Genomic DNA, 17,715 nt, shown 5'->3' with positions numbered 1-17,715 from the left:
GCGGCCTGGGCCGCCCGCGACGCCGCCCTGCCCGGGCCGTAACGGGCCGCGGAGAGCAGCCGGGGGGCGGGAGGCGCCTGGGGGCGCGAGGTGGCACCGGGCCGGGCTCCGAGGGGCTCCCGGGCGGGAGCGCGGCCGGGCTCGGCTCCGAGGGGCTCCCGGGCCGGGCTCGGCTCTGAGGGAGCCGCGGGCCAGGCCGGGCCGGGCGGGAGCGGGGCCGGGCAGCGCCGTCCCGCGCGCGCCTCTTTGTGCGGGCGGGCGGGCGGGCGGGCGGCGCCGGGAAGCGGCGCGCAGGCGCGGCCCGGCCCCGCGGCGGGGGGGGCCGCAGTTGGCGCGAGATAGGAAAGTGCCTGCTGCCGCCGCGCCGCTGCCGCCCGCCCGGCTCAGCCCGGCTCAGCCCGGCCCGGCTCGGCCCGGCTCGGCCCGGCTCGGCCTGGCCCGCGGGTCCGCGCCGCCAGCCCGCGGCCGCCATGGCGCGCCGCAGCCGCGGGTGAGTGGGGCCGCCGCGCCGCGCCGCGCTGCGCTGTGCCGCCTGCGCGCGGGGCTTTATGTGCCTCGCCGCGGCTTCCCGCCGGCGGAGGGGGGCAAGGCCGGGCGGGGTGGGAAGGGGCAGGCCGGGCGGGAGGGGGGCAGGCCGGGACCCCCCCGGGACCCCCCCCCCGGTGGCTGGGGCTCAGCCCGCCCCACAGCGGGCGGCGGGACCCGCGGCCGGGCGCCGGGCTGCGGGGCGAGGGGCTGAGCGCGGGGCAGCGGCGCCGCTCCCGCCTGCCCGAGCGGGAGTCGCCGGTGCCGAGGGCCTCGCGGCCGGCGAGCCGGGGCGGCCGGGCGGGCGGAACGGGGGAAGGGGCCCCGCGTCGCCCTGCTGTTACCGGGGCGCAGGCCTGGTGGGATGTGCTCGCTGGGGTCCCTGCCGCGTGGTGTGGGTGGCCTCCCCCTCGAAACCTCACCCCGGACACCCGGCTGAGAGCTTCCCTGGGCCCTTCCAAACCGTTTTGCTCTCGGTGAGTTGTTCTCCGACTGGCTTCCCCTCCTTTTCTCATCTCTTTTGTTTATGCCAGCGGTCAAGGAAGGAGACTGATGATCTGTAACGAGGGGCAGTAGTGCCAGCCCCTGGACGCAAGGTCCTCCCAGAGGGAAAGAAGCTAGCAGAGATCAAGAGAAATGCTCCTTCTCCCGCTCCCTTGGCGGCATAGAAATTGCTAGCACACACCAAGATTACAAAGCCGAGGGCCCCCTTTAAGCCTCCTGTGTCTGAGTTTGTGTCTGTGAGGCATTGGGATTCAGCACGGGGACGACTGTAGATCTAGAGTTCTGCGCTCCACTGTGGAGGTTGCTCCCTCTGCTGCATCTTTATTGGAGGAGGAAATAATAATCTTTGTTTATTTAATTCTTTAGTGAGGACCAAGATGATTTGCATTACCAGGATACCGACTCGGATGTGTCAGAACAGCGGGACAGCAGGTGCAAAGTCAGATGGACTCAAGAGGAGGTGAGTGAAAGCCTGGCACTTGCTGAGAGCAGATGTTTCTGGGGAGGGTTGCAGATGCTGTGGTTGTTTGGAGGCACCTCAGTGACTTCATCTGGCACAGATAAGCTGTAGGAGAACAACTGGACACATGGAAGAAGGCCGATGGTATGTGTTGAGGAAATTCGTTTATCATATCCATTAGCAGCTGGGAGAAGAGGCTGTCCCTGGCCTCTGGCATGGCACCTGAGGGTTGGGTGCTGCCATCCAAGTCCTTGCTGAGTGGCCACAACATCCCCTCGTGTCTTGTCTTGCTACTGGAAAGGCCATGGGTCTGTTTTGCTGGCTTGAGCTGAGATCTTAGTAAGAAAGGAGTTTCAGGTGAGTCTGAAGTGTAGCTGGAGAGTGGGAGCTCAGACCATTTCAGCTTAGGTATCTAGTGTGTAAGGCTCTCTAGTAAGCCACAGGCGGTTCCAGAGGATGGCTGAGGCCTTGGTGAGCTGAATCACACTGTGGAGATGCCCTCCCTTTTCTGTAGCACTGAGAGTGTTGGGATCATGGTTTAGTCATCCTGGCTGAGAGCCTGAAATTAGTCGGTATGTTCTCTGCCCTCCTCCCAGTTCCTCTGAATCTTCATTCTGTGTGAGAACTACAAAATATCCTATCTCCCCTGGGGTTTGAACACTGAGTAAGAGCGGTCTTTGTGCAGAGATCAAAGCCTCTTGGGCTCATGTTGGGCAGGGAATTGTTTGTTACCTCTTTGCCCAGCCGGAGCACATGGGCAAGCCGGCCTGTGGCAGACTTTGCCTGATCTGTAAGAGTAGCGGAAATGTGCGGTTTTTGAAAGAAGTGCTATAAGGGCTCATCAGTACTGAAAGGCAGTAGACTACCAGGTTAGCAGTGATGCACTTAGACAGCAAAAGCAGTGGTTGAGTTGAAGACGGGCTGTCTGGTCAGGGATGTGCTGGGACTGGATAAGCAGGTAGCCCTGGCTGCACAGTACAGTTTCACTGTACTAGAACAGAACTGAGATAGGCCTGAATGTGACCACAGCAGCAGAGCTTTTGTGTTATACCTCACTGTACAAGCTGCTCCTTGTACAAAGCCTTGGACCAAGCAGTCCACACACTGGAGTGCTGCTAAAGGACAGCATGAGCTGCCTTCCTCCCAAGATGTAGAATGACAAAAAACTTCTTGACAGATCAAAAGATCATGCTCCTTTTCTTGATGCCATTGGACCTGGGCATGCCTGTGGCATCTATTGCCTCAGCGTATGTGAAAGTAGATGTCGTTATTCTTTGCAGGATGAGCAGCTGAAGATGCTAGTGAGACATTATGGGCAGAATGACTGGAAGTTCCTGGCCAGTCACTTTCCTGTAAGTGAACCCTTGCCCAGTTGGGAATCTTGGTGTATGCCTGTTGCTTCTTGTGCTCGGTGCACTAGTGATCTGTGTTTGTGCAGCAGTTTGTGCAGTGGGACTCTGGTTTGTGACTGCAGCTCCAGTTTGCAATTACGAAAACAGTGTTCTCTCAGGGCAGGAATACATCCTTCTTTCACAAAGGATGTTTAAGGGTGAGTCTGTTGGAGCTGGGATGAGAAATCGGGGCTCCTGTCTCTATCCTCCATGTCCAGTGCCCTAGCCTATAGTATGTATTCTCCATGTGCTTCTGCAGGTTTTCCATGGGACAGCCTGTCCCCTACTGTCGAGATGTGCATGTGGGGACTGCTGTTGCCATAGAGGCTCTTGAAGCCTCCAGTCTAATGCAAGGTATTCTGATTCCTCCTCCCAGAATCACAATGATCAGCAGTGTCAGTACCGGTGGCTGAGGGTGTTGAATCCAGACTTGGTTAAGGGCCCTTGGACCAAAGAGGAAGACCAGAAGGTAAGCTGTGGAAGGGCAGGATCTGAGCACTGGAGTGTGGTCATCTGTGGAGACGATGGAGGTGTCAGACCCTCAAGTCTTTTCTTGTAAACTGTGCAATTCTTTCTATTGGTTGTTTCCCCCGGGAGCAGAACTCTGGACTGCTCTGAGCAGCCTAATGCAGCCGCAGCTGTAATGAGCTGAGGCAAGTCAGGGTCTCATCAGCACTGCTGTAGTGGGCTGGCAAGGGAGAGAGCAGAATGGGGAATTCATCCATCTGCCTGTAGATCTCTTTGCCTGAGCTGTCTGTGGACACAATAGAAAATAAAAAGGCTTTTCCTGTGCCACAGTAGACAGTCTAAAGTAGACATCTGAAATAGGCTGGGTGGATTGTGACTACTGAGACCCTGTTTCTCTCTGCTGATTCCAGAGTGAGCTGAAAGGAACTGGTTTGGATAGAGACATCACCTTGACATGCTTGAGAAAAGCTGGAATGAATTTCCCATGTCACGTGTTTTCTGCCCCAAAGTTTCCTAGTTTGTCTAGTTCCCTGTAACACTCCCACTCCCTCCTTTCTCTCCCTTTTGCTTGGGTGATGGGCTGTTACGGTCCCATCTGCCCCTCAGGCCTCCCATCTATTTGTTATGTCGAGCATGTCCCAGGGAAACTTGTCATGATGCCCTTCCACCTCCCTGCAGCAGAGCAATTGCTGCCTGCCCCCCTTTCCCTCTGCAGCTCCCCTTTGCATGTCCTGATCGCACCTGCAAGCTCTCTGGCTCCTTGGACCATGCCAGTTTGACGTTTTTGGTCCGTTTCACTGCACTTGGTAGTAAGCAGCAGGGACTTCCTTGTCTGCTACACACCAAGAGCCCTGTGAGTGCGGTCAGTGAATCCCCTGGCTACCAGTGCCTTTCGGCCAAACACGCTGGGCAGGATGGAAATGCTCTTTGTGAGCCCTCCAGACTCCTCTCTAAGCCTTTGGCAGGGGAGGGGTTGCTGCTGAACATTGCAGGCAGCAGGTTACATTGTAGTGATTTGTCCTGACAGTGCCGTGGACATATTGCAGGGGGCTCAGAACAGGTTCCCTGCCCATAAGCATTTGCACTGATCCATGGGCAGAAGTGACAAAGTCCTGGGTGAAGGGGAAGTGGTGGAGTGGATGGTTCCGAGGAGAATATTGCTCATTTCTGCTTTGGAGCTTGCACTGTGCATCCTGGTGCTAGCAGGGCATGGAGCTGCAGCCCTTGGCATGTCCGAGGCGTAACACCCTCCGTTACAGGGAGACCCCCCTTGTCCTGGCAGGCAGAGCAGTACTGAGTGGATGGGGACTGATCTCATGCAGCCAAATTCCCAGTAGAAGCGAGGGCAGGAGGAGCCTTGGAGCATGTGGGACTTGATACTTGTTCAGAAATGGGCACGTGTTTTTAAATCTGGGCCCCTCTGCACCCAGTGCACCTGGCAGTCTCCAACTGTGTTCTCTGTGAGCAGTCATCTACGTTCACAGAAGTCCTGCAGCAAAATGGCTGCATGGAAATGGCCTTTTTCAGAAATCTGTCTGAATCATTGCTCGCGCAAGTGGAGGTACAGCTGACTGACAGTGTTGGATCTCTGCAGCATTTTCTCATGAGTGGGGGCCTTTTCTCTCTGCCCTTACCTGGTCCCAGCAGAGGTGAAGAGCAAAACCCGAAGATGGCTGTACTGACCCTCCACTCCTATGTTCCATTTCCTTATTTTCTACCCCCTCCCCCCTCTTTAAAGGTAATTGAACTGGTTAAAAAATATGGCACCAAGCAATGGACTCTGATAGCCAAGCACCTGAAAGGGCGGTTAGGAAAGCAGTGCCGGGAACGCTGGCATAACCACCTGAACCCAGAGGTGAAGAAGTCCTCATGGACGGAGGAGGAGGATCGCATCATTTTTGAGGCCCACAAGGTCCTGGGGAATCGCTGGGCTGAGATTGCCAAGCTGCTGCCTGGGAGGTAGGGCCTCTTTGCTCACTGGTACCTTCACGGCTGGGAGGGCTGTGGAGATCCATGTGTTGGGCCCACACGATGGGGTTGGGGAGTGTGTAGAAACTGCCAGCAGTTCACCACTGTTAATGGTGGTTTCTGTTTCCTTCCTCTTTCTCTGCAGGACTGACAATGCTGTGAAGAACCACTGGAACTCCACCATCAAGCGGAAGGTGGACACGGGAGGTTTCCTCAATGAAGCAAAAGAGTCCAAGTCGCTGTACTTGCTAGTGGAGGTGGACGGCAAGGAGGACCAGAGTCAAACGAGGGCTGAGTGCCAGGTACTGTACCAACACATTTGCAGTGTCCAGATGGGGTCTGTCATCCATCCTTCTGCTGCCTTTGCCACAGCCAGGTGTCTAGATAGGAAGTCTGTGCCTTCCCCCAGCCTTTTCCAAGATACTTAACTCTTGGGAGACCTCTTCCTCCAGGAGGTAGAGGTATAATGTGTGCCTGTGTGTGTCACCCCATGGAGAACAGCAGTCTGGTAGTGCTGTTATCTTCCCAGCCACAGTGTCATCTGTGCTAGGGTCTGAAGATCTGTTGCCTGCGGGAGAGGGAGGCTGCTCCAGACAGTGCAGTATCTGGGATCATGGTGGGAGAGGTATTGTGTTTCCTCCCATTAAAAAAGGAAAGAGGGGAAATAAATGCAATTATCTGTGTGAAGAAAACGTGATTTTTCAAAAGCGGGCTCTTGGAAAGTAGGAAATGCAGAATTAGTGCTACCTGCTCAGCTTTCATTCAGCTTCCTCCTGGTGTACTGTTACACTGAAATCTTTAATTAAAGACTCCTGTGCCCATTATGTTGCACAGACTCCTTCCTCAGATGGTGTATGAGACAGAGCAGTGAGGGAGAATGGGGATGTAAGAAAAGCCAGATAGAAGGGAAGGAAAGCAGGAGGAGCTGAATGTGTCCAGGGATCCTTGCTTCTTGTCCCCAGGGCTTGACCTTGCTGCCTTGGTTTCTGTTAATCGCTGGACTTTGTCTTTGTTGTTCGGGAGAAGAATGTCCTGCCAAACTGGCCAGTTGATATCTCTGAAATAAAAGAAGAGGATGCCAGTGATGAGGAAGTGACAGGCCTGCAGGAGTTACCCTCGGAGCTGCCAGCTGCTGAACTGGCAGAGCATAACACTGAGGGGACCCCAGACGACGTGGTGCCTGAGGATGCCTCGACATATGTCACGTCACCGTACAAATGGGTTGTCGAAGCTGCCAACTATTTGTGTCCAACATCGGTGCCAGCCTTCAATGAAGCTCTGGACATGATAGAGTCTGTAAGGAATGAACCCATGCTCCTCTGCTAATGTAGGGAGGCCGTAGGACCTGATCCGCCCAGCCCTTTCCCTTGAGTGAACTTACTGCCATAGGTTTCCTGGGGAGGGATGGATCTCTGGCTGAGTTGTGACTTCCCACTGCCTCTTTTCGATAGGTGGATTAGGCCTTCCCAGCTGTGCCAGTATTGCTTTGAGCCTGCAAATTCCCCTAGGTGTTCTGGTGCAAGGGCTCAGGTTGCGTGTGAGGTTGTTGCTGCTGGCAAACCTGGTCTTGAGTCCTCCTTTATCAGATAGGGTGTAGGAGTGTCCCCAGCTGTCCCCTTGCTAAAGGTCCAGGCCCATGCTCGTGGGGCTTTCCCTTATTCCCCTTCCTGTTGTGGGATGGAATAGGACAGGTTGAGAGTGGGCCAGGTCCACTTGTAGCATGCAGAACAGATGCCTCTGTATTGGGGTGAGGCCACCTGTGGCTTTCAGTGGAGATAGCTTCATGAAACTAATAACTCTGCTCCAGTAAAGTGGTGCTGAGGTCCCTGGGGTGACCTAGGTGTGCCAGGGAGACTGTCCAGAACTGGGAATCTGGGTTGAATTTTGGCAGCAGCAGCAGGGCAAGGCTCTCCAAGGTGTGCAGGCTCCCTGTGCATAGGCAAGTCTCCTGATATTTCAGAAAGTCTCAGTCCTGTGTCCCTGTTCTCACAGCTTGTGCTGCTGAGTCCATCCTGAGCTGCTGTGAGCGGTAAGGGCTGTGATGGTAGGAGGGCTTTCTCCTGCGTGGATTCCTTTAGATTAGCCTCCAGTTAAATATATAACCAGAGCACTTGGCTGCCTTTAGAGGGAAATGTCTCTGCAACCCCCAGCCTGGCTGGGGAGCTTCTGAGCTGATTATCTGTGAAACATTCACTTTGCATGTGTGTGGGAGGACAGAGACTCTGTCCTCAAGGGTTTAATGGCCCATCTGTGGGTCCTTAGAGGCCTGCTGATACTTTGGGTATTGATGGGGTTGAGCTGTGCTGGGCATCTGAACTGGTCTGGTTATTTTTTAATCTGCTTTCAGACATGCACTTTACAGCAGGGCCTTATGACCACCTGCACTGGTGTGCCTGGGACTGTGGTTTGGTGTTTGGTGACAGACCGTGTTTTGTTTTGTCCTTTCTGTGTTCTGGTGCAGCTGTTTGTGCAGCTGTGCTGTGCCCTGAATGGGGGAACTGGTCTGGCATAAAGAAAGAAAACTGCCCTACGCACAAACAACAGCTTTCAGCTGGATCAGTTCCCTGGTCTGCTTCTCAGCTGTGCTGACAGCAAAGGAGAGGGGAGGCTCGAGCTGTTCTTTAGCCAGGCTTCTCACAGACCCAGTTATGTCACCCCCCCCTTCCCACCCTGCAGTTAGTCTCTGCCTGTGCACCATTCAAACTACTCTGCCTTCCTTCCTGGGCTGTTTCTGATGGTTGCTCTTGTGTGCAGGACCCAGATGGGTGGTGTGATCTTACCCAGTTTGACCTGCCTGAGGATCCTTCTGCCGGCAGCAGCAGTAGCAGCAACAGCCCCGTGAGGCAAACGCCCAGCAAGCCAGCTTCATCCCTACCTAATGTGACCGAGTACCGCCTGGACGGCCACACCATCTCTGACCTCAGCAAGAGCAGCAAGGGAGAACTCATCCCTATCTCCCCGCACGCGGAGGTGAGCTTTGGCACACCGCCCTCCGTGCTGAAGAGGCAGAAGAAGAGGAAGATCTCCCTCTCTCCTGTTACAGAGAACACCACCAGCACCAGCCTTTCCTTCCTTGACTCCTGCAACAGCATGACACCCAAGAGCACCCCTGTGAAGACATTGCCTTTCTCCCCGTCCCAGGTACGGAGCAATGGCAGAGGCCACTCTGTGCCCCTCTGCTTGAGTGAGTTTGTGAACTACTAAGAATGCCAGTGCTTTATCTACTCGCCTTAATGCTGTGTGTTCCCACCAACTCTGCCAGCTTTCAGTTTCTATTCCCTTGAATGAGGCAATGCCAGTGCACTGGGTATGTGTCCCTCTCTGCTGAGACAAGGTGCAGACCCAGGATCTTTCTGTCTCTGTCATCCACTGCCATAATGCCCCCCCCAACACACACACACGCACACGCACACACACACGCACACACACGCACACACACACACGCACACACACACACGATCTCGCAACATACATCTTGCTGGAGCACCGTGGTGTTCAAACCACCTGATGCCTCATACATTGACATGATGGAGTTCTGTCTGTAAACAGAATAAAGCCTGCTGCACTGCTGTGTCCTCCAGCGCAGTTCCTGCAGCCTGCTCTGCCGTTCTCACCCCATCTCCCTATGCCACTGGCTGAGCCTTTCAGTATTTCTGCTGTGTTTCTGCAGCTCTGGGTGGCATGTGGGAGGGTTCTAGTGGATCTCGGATGTGAGGCCAGCAAGAACCAGGATTTGGGCATGTGACCTGAAACATGCAGTTCTGCAGAGTGTGAAGGCTTGAAATGCCTGGAGTGAGTCTGAGAAAACAAAGTGCATATCCTGTGTCTCAGACTGAACTCCAACCACTGGTGAATGTAATAAAAACAGCTGTTCTCCCCTGACAGGTTCTTGGATATGAACCTTGTTTCTTGTAGGAGTAAAGCTGTATCATTTATTAACTGTCATGAAGTAAAGCCCTAGCAGAGATAAGACAGTTTGTGGTTTTCTCATGATTTAGGTTGAGGACAACTTGGTACAAAACTTGGCAATTGTACAGAATCTAAACTGTCACGTTGCTTAGACTTTCAGGTTTGTTAATCTGAGGTTGGAGTAGATCTTTAGGTGGGGTGACAGTAACCTTCCTCCCCATCTTCACCACTTAGGCCTTCTCTGGACCAGTGCAAGCAGAGACTTCCCTCCCACTCTGTATCTGACTGTAGTCACACCAGCTGGTTTGTTATGGGAAGGGAGTAAACTCCATAGGTGGTGAGGCACCTTCCTGCAACTTTCATGTATGTGCCCATAAACAAGACTATATCCACAGTAGGAGTCATCCTAGTTCATTTGTAGTAGGACAGACTCCCCTCAAGTTGCTGAGTGTTGGTAAGCTGAGAGGATTGTCCCTACACCAGGTTTTTCTCCTTATTTATGAAAAGGTGATACTTGTGATAACGTGCTGGGAAAGCTTAAGACTAAGTGTGCTCTCCTCTTTCCTTCCTGTCCTGGCCAGTTCTTAAACTTCTGGACCAAACAGGATACTCTGGAACTGGAGAACCCATCTCTGACCTCCACACCTGTGTGCAGTCAAAAGGTGATTGTCACCACCCCTCTGCACAGGGACAAGACCCCGCTGCTCCAGAAAAACTCAGCGTAAGTCCTTTCTTTCTCCTGTTCCTCCTCACTTGTCCCCACCTGAGCGGCATCCTTTCCACACAGGATAACTGGTAGCTCCATTTGTCTGGTGGCTGTGCTGGGCTGTGCCTTCAGCAGCAAACTGTCCCCTTAAAATGCTGCTTAAATTGCACTGAGGAAGCCAGCTGACAGGAGAAGTCAGTGTGTCTAAAACACGCAGGGCAAAGCTGCAAGTGCAAGTGAAAGTCTGTTTAACTGAGCAACAGAATATGCATCTCCCTAACGCCACCGTGTGCCTTTTGCACGTGGCCAGGGCTGGGGGCACAAGCCTCCTCTTGGATCCCCAAGGGTGGATGGAATTGGTCACCTTTGCAGGGACATCGGAAGCTGTGTTGCCTTTGGGAGCAGTCCTGCAGTCCCCATCACGCAACTGTTTGTGGGCCAGGCTAGAGATGGGTTCAGGAACTGATCTGAGTTAAGATCACCTGCTGTGAAATCAAATCTGTGCATTTTCTTAGCTAGGTGAGCTCTCCAGCCCAATTCAAGTATAGCTTCCCCAGTATTTGCACTGGCACTACTGAAAGAAGGGCAGGGCTGGGGATTTCCTTAAATCAGTGTGGCCCCCAAAGACAGCTCCTCTCTGAGCTGCAGGTAACAAATGTCCCGTCTGACTGGGGCTGCTGCCAAATGACCACCATCATATGAGACAGAGGCTGGAGAGGGTGGCCTGAACAGGGGCTGGAGAGGGTGGCCTGAACAGGGAGTACTTTGCTGGTGGACCTGTCGCCGTGTGTCACTACACTGCAGCAGCACAGTGTTCGGGGACACTGGCTGTGCTAGAAAAAATGCTCTGTCATTGGTATTGCCTGGAGCAGCTCCCCCAACCAGGCAGTGTGAACTGGCTTGGCTGCTCCAGGTGTGTCTGTGCCGGGGACTTCTGCTGGCCCAGCTGTGACTGTCACAAAGCTCAGGTTGGACCTGAAGAGCTCTGCCAGCAGAAGCATTGCAGAGTAACAGTGGCTTGCAGAGCTGTATGTTGCCTGCATCGGGGCTGCCATACCATTTTCTAGCAAGGGTGCTTGGCAGCTGGCAGATTGGAGCAGTGTGACTGGCATTTCTGAAGGATGCTGCCACCACTAAAGGCTCTTCAGTGCCTGTTCACCCTGCTCACACCCAGAAGCAGTCCAGCCAGGCAGGTGGCGCCTGCTGTTGCTATGTGAGACAACTCAGGTGGCTCATGTAATGAGAGGGCTTGGAAGGACGTAGGGTGGTTTTGTGGGTTACCACATATCCGATCCTTAGTCTTTCCTTCTCTCTGTTGCCAGGTTTGTCACACCAGATCAGAAGTATGTGGTGGACAACACTCCTCATACCCCTACACCTTTCAAAAATGCCCTGGAGAAATATGGACCAATTAGGCCCCTGGTATGTATTGGGCAAGCCTGCTCTTGCTGATGCTGGTGCTTTACTCCCTGGGACCCTTAGTGAATCCAATAGGACATGGGACAGGTTGCAGCAGAGCTGTGAGCTGGGCAGTAGTAGGGTGGTACGGTCTGGTAGTACTGGGCTGAGCTGGGAGGGATGAAGGGGACCTTATTATGAAGAATGTGTCATGGTAAGTAGTCACAGGACTCTTAACTGCTCTGTAAACCAGCCCAAAACTTCAAAAACTGCCTTTGGATCAGGCTGCAGTACTTGGCTATTGATGACCTAGAGGAAAAGCAAGCAAACAATATACCTAGGTCTCCTTGTGGAACTGGGTCTCTAACGTGGACATAGCTGGGTGCTGTGGACATGACAGTTTCCAGTATCCAAGGCCTTCTCTTCATGCTGGTCTCTTGGGGGTGCATCTGGAGTTGAGTGTCTTCATGCCTGGAGAACCTGTAAATCTGTCAGGCTGGCAGAAATCTTGTTATGCCTTTTCCTGCTGGGAAGTGAATACTTCCTCCTCGTATTCATCCTTGACTAAGTGTCTTATGCTCTGTCCCTCCCCTCTTCACTCCAGCCCCAGACCCCTCACCTGGAAGAAGACTTGAAAGAGGTGCTCCGAAGTGAAGCTGGCATCGAATTGATCATAGAGGATGATGTAAAGCCTGAGAAACAGAAAAGGAAACAAGGGGTGAGCGGGTCTTGTGTCCAGTACCTGCTTTTGGGCTGCCCTGTGTTGCTGAGGGGTGTTTGCTGGTTGTGTTTATCCTGCTGCTGGTCCCAAAGGGCCTGTTGGCATGTGACTGCTGGCTTTTCATCAGTGGGGCTTCTTGTGTGCCTGAGGTTAAGACCTGCTTGAAATACTGCTGGCTGCATCCTGATTTATGCTGAACTCGGGACCCTGCTAGGAGATACTGTATATAGCATACAGGAGATTCCCATGTTGAACTCAGACCATCTGTGATGTGTTGGGCTTCCAGGAGGCTGTGGGCTGGTAGACTAAGTCTCTTGGCTCAGTTGCCACTGGTAATGTGGTCTTCTCTTCCTAATGTGAGGGGCTTCCTCTTCTGAATCAATGGCTTTTGATGCTAGGGGGAGAGCAATGAAGCTGCTCTGCCCTGTGGTGGTGAAGGCTGCAGCACCTCTTCTTCCTGAGGTGCTAATGCCATGCAGACCAGGGGTGATGTGAGCTTGGTGTGCACCTTGGGCCCTTTGGTGAGAATTCGCTGAGTTGATTTGTGCTGACACTGTGTTTCTGTGTCCCCCAGCTGCGCAGGAGTCCTATCAAGAAGGTCCGGAAGTCTCTGGCCCTGGATATTGTGGATGAAGATGCAAAGCAAAATATGCCTGCTCTCCCCAAGACAATCTGTTTCAAAAGAGCCCAGGTGAGGGATGCTGGGATCAGAGCAGGGGTAGAGCTGGCTGCAGCAGGTGTGAGACGAACTTGTTGAGCTCTTTTGGCAAAGGAGCTCTGGGCAGGGATCTGGGCTGGTTGGTTCTGTAATCCTTGTTCAGGATCCTCCACAGCCTTCTTGGAGAGTGAGGAACTGCAGGGAGAGAGCTTTCCTCGGAGTTTAGGCTGGGTTTTTAGAAGGAACCATTGGTCAGAGGGCAGCAAGATGGACTTGGTATCAAATATGAGCCACTGCTCCCCCTTGCCTGGTTGCCCACAGAACCTGCTGCTCAGCTTCTTGCTGCTGTCAAGCTTTGTACGTGGTTGAGGAGATCAGGGGCCTTTACAAAAGCCTTGTGCTCTGATACCAAAGCAAACATCTCCCTGAAAATATAACATGTCCCTCTCCATCGCAACGCTACCACTGCTGCTTGCCTGACAACGTGGGGCTGGTTCAGGGAGCTGACCTGGCAGAGCACTATCCTGAGGAGGCAGTGATAATTTGTTCTTCACCATGTTAGCTCCCTGAGTTGAGCTGCTGCAGAGGGTGGGTGAAACCTTGAGGGAGGGAGCAATAAGTAGATTGCTCCCCTTTCACCTGCAGCTTTTCTGTACCATCAGGCTGTGCCTGAGAGTATTCCCAGGCAGCTGCACTGTCCCATGGCTTGTTCTGCCCTTCCAGCGCTGTCTGGCTGCAGTTTTCCACCCACCACCACTGCTGCTTTTATGTGCTGACATTGATGAGCCTGGGTCATCTCTCTCTGTGTCACTTGACCCCATTAAAACAGCAGAAAAGCATCAGCTTTTTTTGCTGTGCTTTCCCCCCCCCCCCCCCCCCAGCAACTTAACACAGTGACTGCTGAATCCAGAGCCCTGGCATGCTGGGGGGCTGCAGGTGGAAATCACAGCCTGAAGGGCAAAGACTCCAGATGGATAGAAATGCCCATGAAAAGTTACTCAAACCACAGAAGAGGGTGCAAATTCCCTTGTGGCTTCACCACTGCCCAGCTGTTTTTTGGCCTATAGGATGGAGGAGAAGCCTTATGTGCTCTCATCCTCAGAGCTCCCAGGCTATCCTGGACAAGGTTGGGTGCGGGTGTGAGAAAACCAGATCTTACCAGCCCTCTGTGTCTGTGGGAGGAAGGAGAGGCTGCATTTGGGCACAGTTGCTTGCTTTTAACGTGATAGCCTGCATGTCTTTTCCCTGCAAGGCTGATTAGGTTAGTAAGCTCTCTGAAGAACCCCTGTGCAAAGCAGCTGTGGGAGCTTTGCCACCTACAGCTGCCTCTGAACACCACTTGTTGATGTGGATGCAGGGCTGGATTTGTTTGCTAGACCTTCTGGCCAGGCCAACTATGCAGCCCTGTAGGGCATATCAGCTTTTTTGCTTACACAATTTTCTATCCCTTTACTGCAGCCAGTGAATTTCCTGTCGAGATCCCTGAACCTTTCCTCCTCGAGCAGGAAGAACGACAGCGGTTTGCTCAATAGAGCCTTCGTGCAAGTGCAGCCAGAGAAAATGTCCTACAGGAAAATGCCAAGCCATTTCAGACCACCAGCACCGGTAAACCCTGCAGCCACTGCTCTCCCCATCAGGAGTGCAGCTGACAGTGCAACCCCTGTTCCTCCTCAGGAGGACGAGAGAGGGGGCACAGCCCTGGAGAAACATAATGCGCTCCCATGTGGGCATCCATGCACTGCCAGGGCTGGCTGCTGTCTTCGCATCCAGGTTTGGAGATGCCCAGCCAGCAGTGTCATACCACAGCTCCTTCCCCTCTCCTTGCTAACCTGCTCTTCTGCTGAGACTCAAAGATGCGAAACTGCTTACTGTGTTTGGCCTCTATTTCCTCATGGGAATCGCATCTTGTCCCAGCCCATCAGGGAATTTGGACTATTGACCAGCAGTGAAGTAAACCTTCCTTTTCCCAGCGAGCACTCCCTGGGTGGGCAGTAGGAGGTTCATCCTTCTTGTTTCTCTGCCCACAGCAGTCTGAGGTGCTGCAAAAATGCCAAACAAAAAGGCATTCCCACCCCTGTGATCTTCAGGGTGTTTCTAGGTTGTGGTGAGGGCAGTGGGGCATAGATAGCCCAGGCTGGCTTTATCCTGCTGGTCACTGATCCAGTGCCAGTGTATTTACTGACATTTCAAGCACGGCCTGTTGAGTTTGGTGCTTTTGCAGCTATGCTGTTCCTGGGCTCCCTGCTGTTGCATCTGGGTTGTGCTGGGGTCTCGGCAGCCTAAAAATACCCTCAAGATCCCTGGGATATAAATGGTTTATTGTGCTCTGTTTAAAATCTTTACCACTTGCTATATTTGCAGGCAGAGTGTATGAGTAGGGGTGTATCCTTGCCTTGGTTGGTGGTGTCTTGCCTTGGTGATTAGAGAAAGGGGACCATGATTTTGCTAATGTTTGCTTGGGCCAAGTCATGGGAACTCTCTGGTAGCTCCCATGAAGATGGAAACACATGCTTTTCTTGAAGTGGGGGAACTGCACCTGCAGGCACTGTGCTGGTGTTTTCAGATCCCAGGAAGGGCCTAGATGCAGTGTTGTCTTCACTAAGCAGCCTTAGCTCTGTCTTCAGCTAAACACATCAATGAAGAGGGTGCCAGCCATCTCTGGATTAGAGCTGTCTATTGCAAAAGCTCTTTCTTCTGACAAATAAGTAATCCTCAGCCAAAGCAATTCCTTCCCCTTCTCAACATAAACCCTACTTAAACACTTCCATCTCTCCTCCTGTCCTAGGCAGGGTCATGTTGCTCTGAGTGCTAGTAGATCCATATAAGTAAAGCTCTGGAAGTGACTTGATGGTGACAGTAAGGCAGCCTGCAAGATGACAGTACAGGTGTGCAGTGAACTCCCATCGCCCAAAGACAACAGAGCTGCCTGTGGTGTTGCTGGGCTCTGGGATTTATGGTAGCAGACTGGTGCTGCTGGCAGCGGCAGATATTTATTAAGGAACCCCCTTAGCTGTGGGCTGGACCTGAATTAGCCCTCGAGAGCACTAGTTGCCAAGCTGTGGCTGTATGGGGCATTTTAATGTTAGCAAACACTGCGCCTTGAGCTCTGGTTCTTTGGTGTACATGTGAAAGGGTATTTCCAGTGCTGGGGACTGTGTATCTTTTGGCTGCATCTATCAGGATTCCCATAGGTTTTCCCAGCGTGCCAGAGCACCTCGTGAGATCCCCTTCCCCAAGCAGCGACTGAAGCGCTCCTGGTTCACAGCTTTTCCAGTGTTCTGCAGGGCCCTGCTGAAACTACAGGCACCAAATTGCAGTTAAGGATGGTCTTTGTGACCCGTCTAACCCTTCAAGATCTGAGGCTGAGCAGCTCCTGTAGGAACTGAGCCGCTTAGGAAAAAACCCAAAGCTGTTCTTGAACTCCTTCCATCCTTCTGGACTCTTTATTCAGCATGAGGAAGCTTAGTGGGTTTGCACTTTGGGGTTTTCATCTCAGAAGTCACATGAGTGAAAGCCTCCAAGTGTACCTGGGTAGTCCAGAAATAGAGTGCTTACCTGAAAAACTAGGGAAGGTAACCCCTCTTAGCTAGACAAGACCACCTGTCAGCTGAGATGCAGTAACTGGTGGTGTGTGAATGTCTCCTCGTTGTGAGACAGGTATTCCTAAGCAAGAGGTTTTATTTTCCCTGGGTCTCAGTCATTTTTTTGGTTTTTGTTTGTCATTCTCTTTGCCCCCCCGTGTTTTGAAATGGTATTTCAGTGCTGTAGCTCTCCCACTAGGACATATATAGTAGGACTCTCAGCCCCTTCCTCTCCCCTAACTGTGGTGTAAGTGTACTTTCTTCTCCCTCCGCAGATGACCAGAGCTTGGAAAGCCGTGGCCTGTGGTGGAACGCGAGACCAACTCTTCATGCAAGAGAAAGCTCGACAGTTCTTGGGCATGTTGAAACAGAGTCACACATCAAGGACCTTAATCTTATCATGAAGGATTGTTCTGCTTTTTTATTTTTATACAAATTTTATAAGTGGAGGGGAGGGAACCACACTGAAAAAAGTATCCTCTGCAAGGCCATAGTGTTGGAGGATTTTTTTTTTTTTTCTCCTTTCTGTTCCCAGGTAGGTCTGAATTTTAATAAATTGGGCTAACTGCTGGCTAATATGTGGGATGCAAGTTTTGAAATCTTATGAAAAGGCAAATAAGGGAGAGGTAGAGAGTGAACAGGGTATTTATCACTCTCTGCTAGCCCTAGGTTCCCCAAAAGTAAAAATACACAGCCATGTTTCACCTTGGAATAACGTGTGAAATGGACGTTGGACACCGACCTAACAGACTGCCTGGATTTCATGCTGGCTGCTCTGATCCCTTGGAAATGGCTTTTGCTAAGGTTCCTGCACACCTCATGTCTCCTCCTGGCTTTGCCTGGGCGATGGAGTGGTTCCCCCCTCGCTCTAGGCCGGGAAAGGTGTTACGCTCTGGTGGGAGAAGGGACGTGCTTCGAGGTGACCTTCGTTCGGAGCTGGTTGCTCGCTCCCCGCGGAGCTGCTTTGTACTGCCGTGCGCTGCGCAACGGGAGCAGCGGGCGCCTCTGCCCAGGGATGTGCTCTCTCTCTAAATAAACGATGGTGCTAACAACAGCCTTTCGTTCAGGCTTGGTTTGACTTCGTCCGGGGTGTCACGATACTCTGCGGGAGGCAGTGCTGTCCCAGGGTAGTGAGATCTGGCAAAGCGAGCTGTTGATTACAGCATTTCCAGGCTCCTGGGCAGGAGAGGGACCGGTGGGGCTTCCCTGTCTGCTCCCCATCGCCCACATCCGTGCAGCCAGCCTGGGGGAGGTCAGTCTGGTCTCAGTCACCTCCCCCCAGGTGGCTGGTGGGACCTTCTGTCTCAGGGGAGCCCTTTGCAGACCCCGGCTCTCCTGGGCGGTGGTACCTGGGGCTGTGCGCCCTGGGCGAGGGAGGCTGGGGGAATGGTTCAGCCGGTGCAGCAGAACAAAATGCTCAAACCTT

The 17,715-nt window shown here is 53.1% G+C and overlaps 1 protein-coding gene across 3 annotated transcripts; it reads left to right on the top strand.

The window, feature by feature from the left end:
• The first annotated feature begins 416 nt into the window (after positions 1-416).
• MYBL2 (MYB proto-oncogene like 2) lies at positions 417-17,337 on the top strand. Of its 3 annotated transcripts, none has more exons than XM_067307541.1 (14): positions 417-490; positions 1,396-1,489; positions 2,770-2,841; positions 3,257-3,349; positions 5,087-5,307; positions 5,462-5,618; positions 6,343-6,612; positions 8,071-8,457; positions 9,807-9,946; positions 11,254-11,353; positions 11,934-12,047; positions 12,625-12,741; positions 14,167-14,313; positions 16,565-17,337. In XM_067307541.1, exons 1-14 carry the CDS (start codon positions 471-473, stop codon positions 16,691-16,693), a joined length of 2,061 nt encoding a protein of 686 aa, XP_067163642.1. In that variant the 5' UTR covers positions 417-470; the 3' UTR covers positions 16,694-17,337. The 3 variants fall into 3 exon arrangements, with proteins under 3 accessions (XP_067163642.1, XP_067163641.1, XP_067163644.1); XM_067307540.1 differs by having other exon boundaries at positions 6,340-6,612; XM_067307543.1 differs by lacking the exon at positions 2,770-2,841 and having other exon boundaries at positions 6,340-6,612.
• The last annotated feature ends 378 nt before the right edge of the window (positions 17,338-17,715 follow it).

This window comes from Apteryx mantelli, chromosome 18, assembly GCF_036417845.1.
Source record: "Apteryx mantelli isolate bAptMan1 chromosome 18, bAptMan1.hap1, whole genome shotgun sequence".
NCBI classification, from domain to species: Eukaryota; Metazoa; Chordata; class Aves; order Apterygiformes; family Apterygidae; genus Apteryx; species Apteryx mantelli.
The sequence above is the reverse complement of the archived record's forward strand: the minus strand, read 5'-3'. Positions and strand labels throughout refer to the sequence as shown.

Coding starts and splice junctions, on each gene's coding strand:
- MYBL2 (XM_067307540.1), top strand. CDS start 471: ATGGCGCGCCGCAGCCGCGG. Junction 8,458..9,806: donor TGCCTTTCTCCCCGTCCCAG/GTACGGAGCAAT, acceptor TGTCCTGGCCAG/TTCTTAAACTTCTGGACCAA. Junction 9,947..11,253: donor CTGCTCCAGAAAAACTCAGC/GTAAGTCCTTTC, acceptor CTCTGTTGCCAG/GTTTGTCACACCAGATCAGA.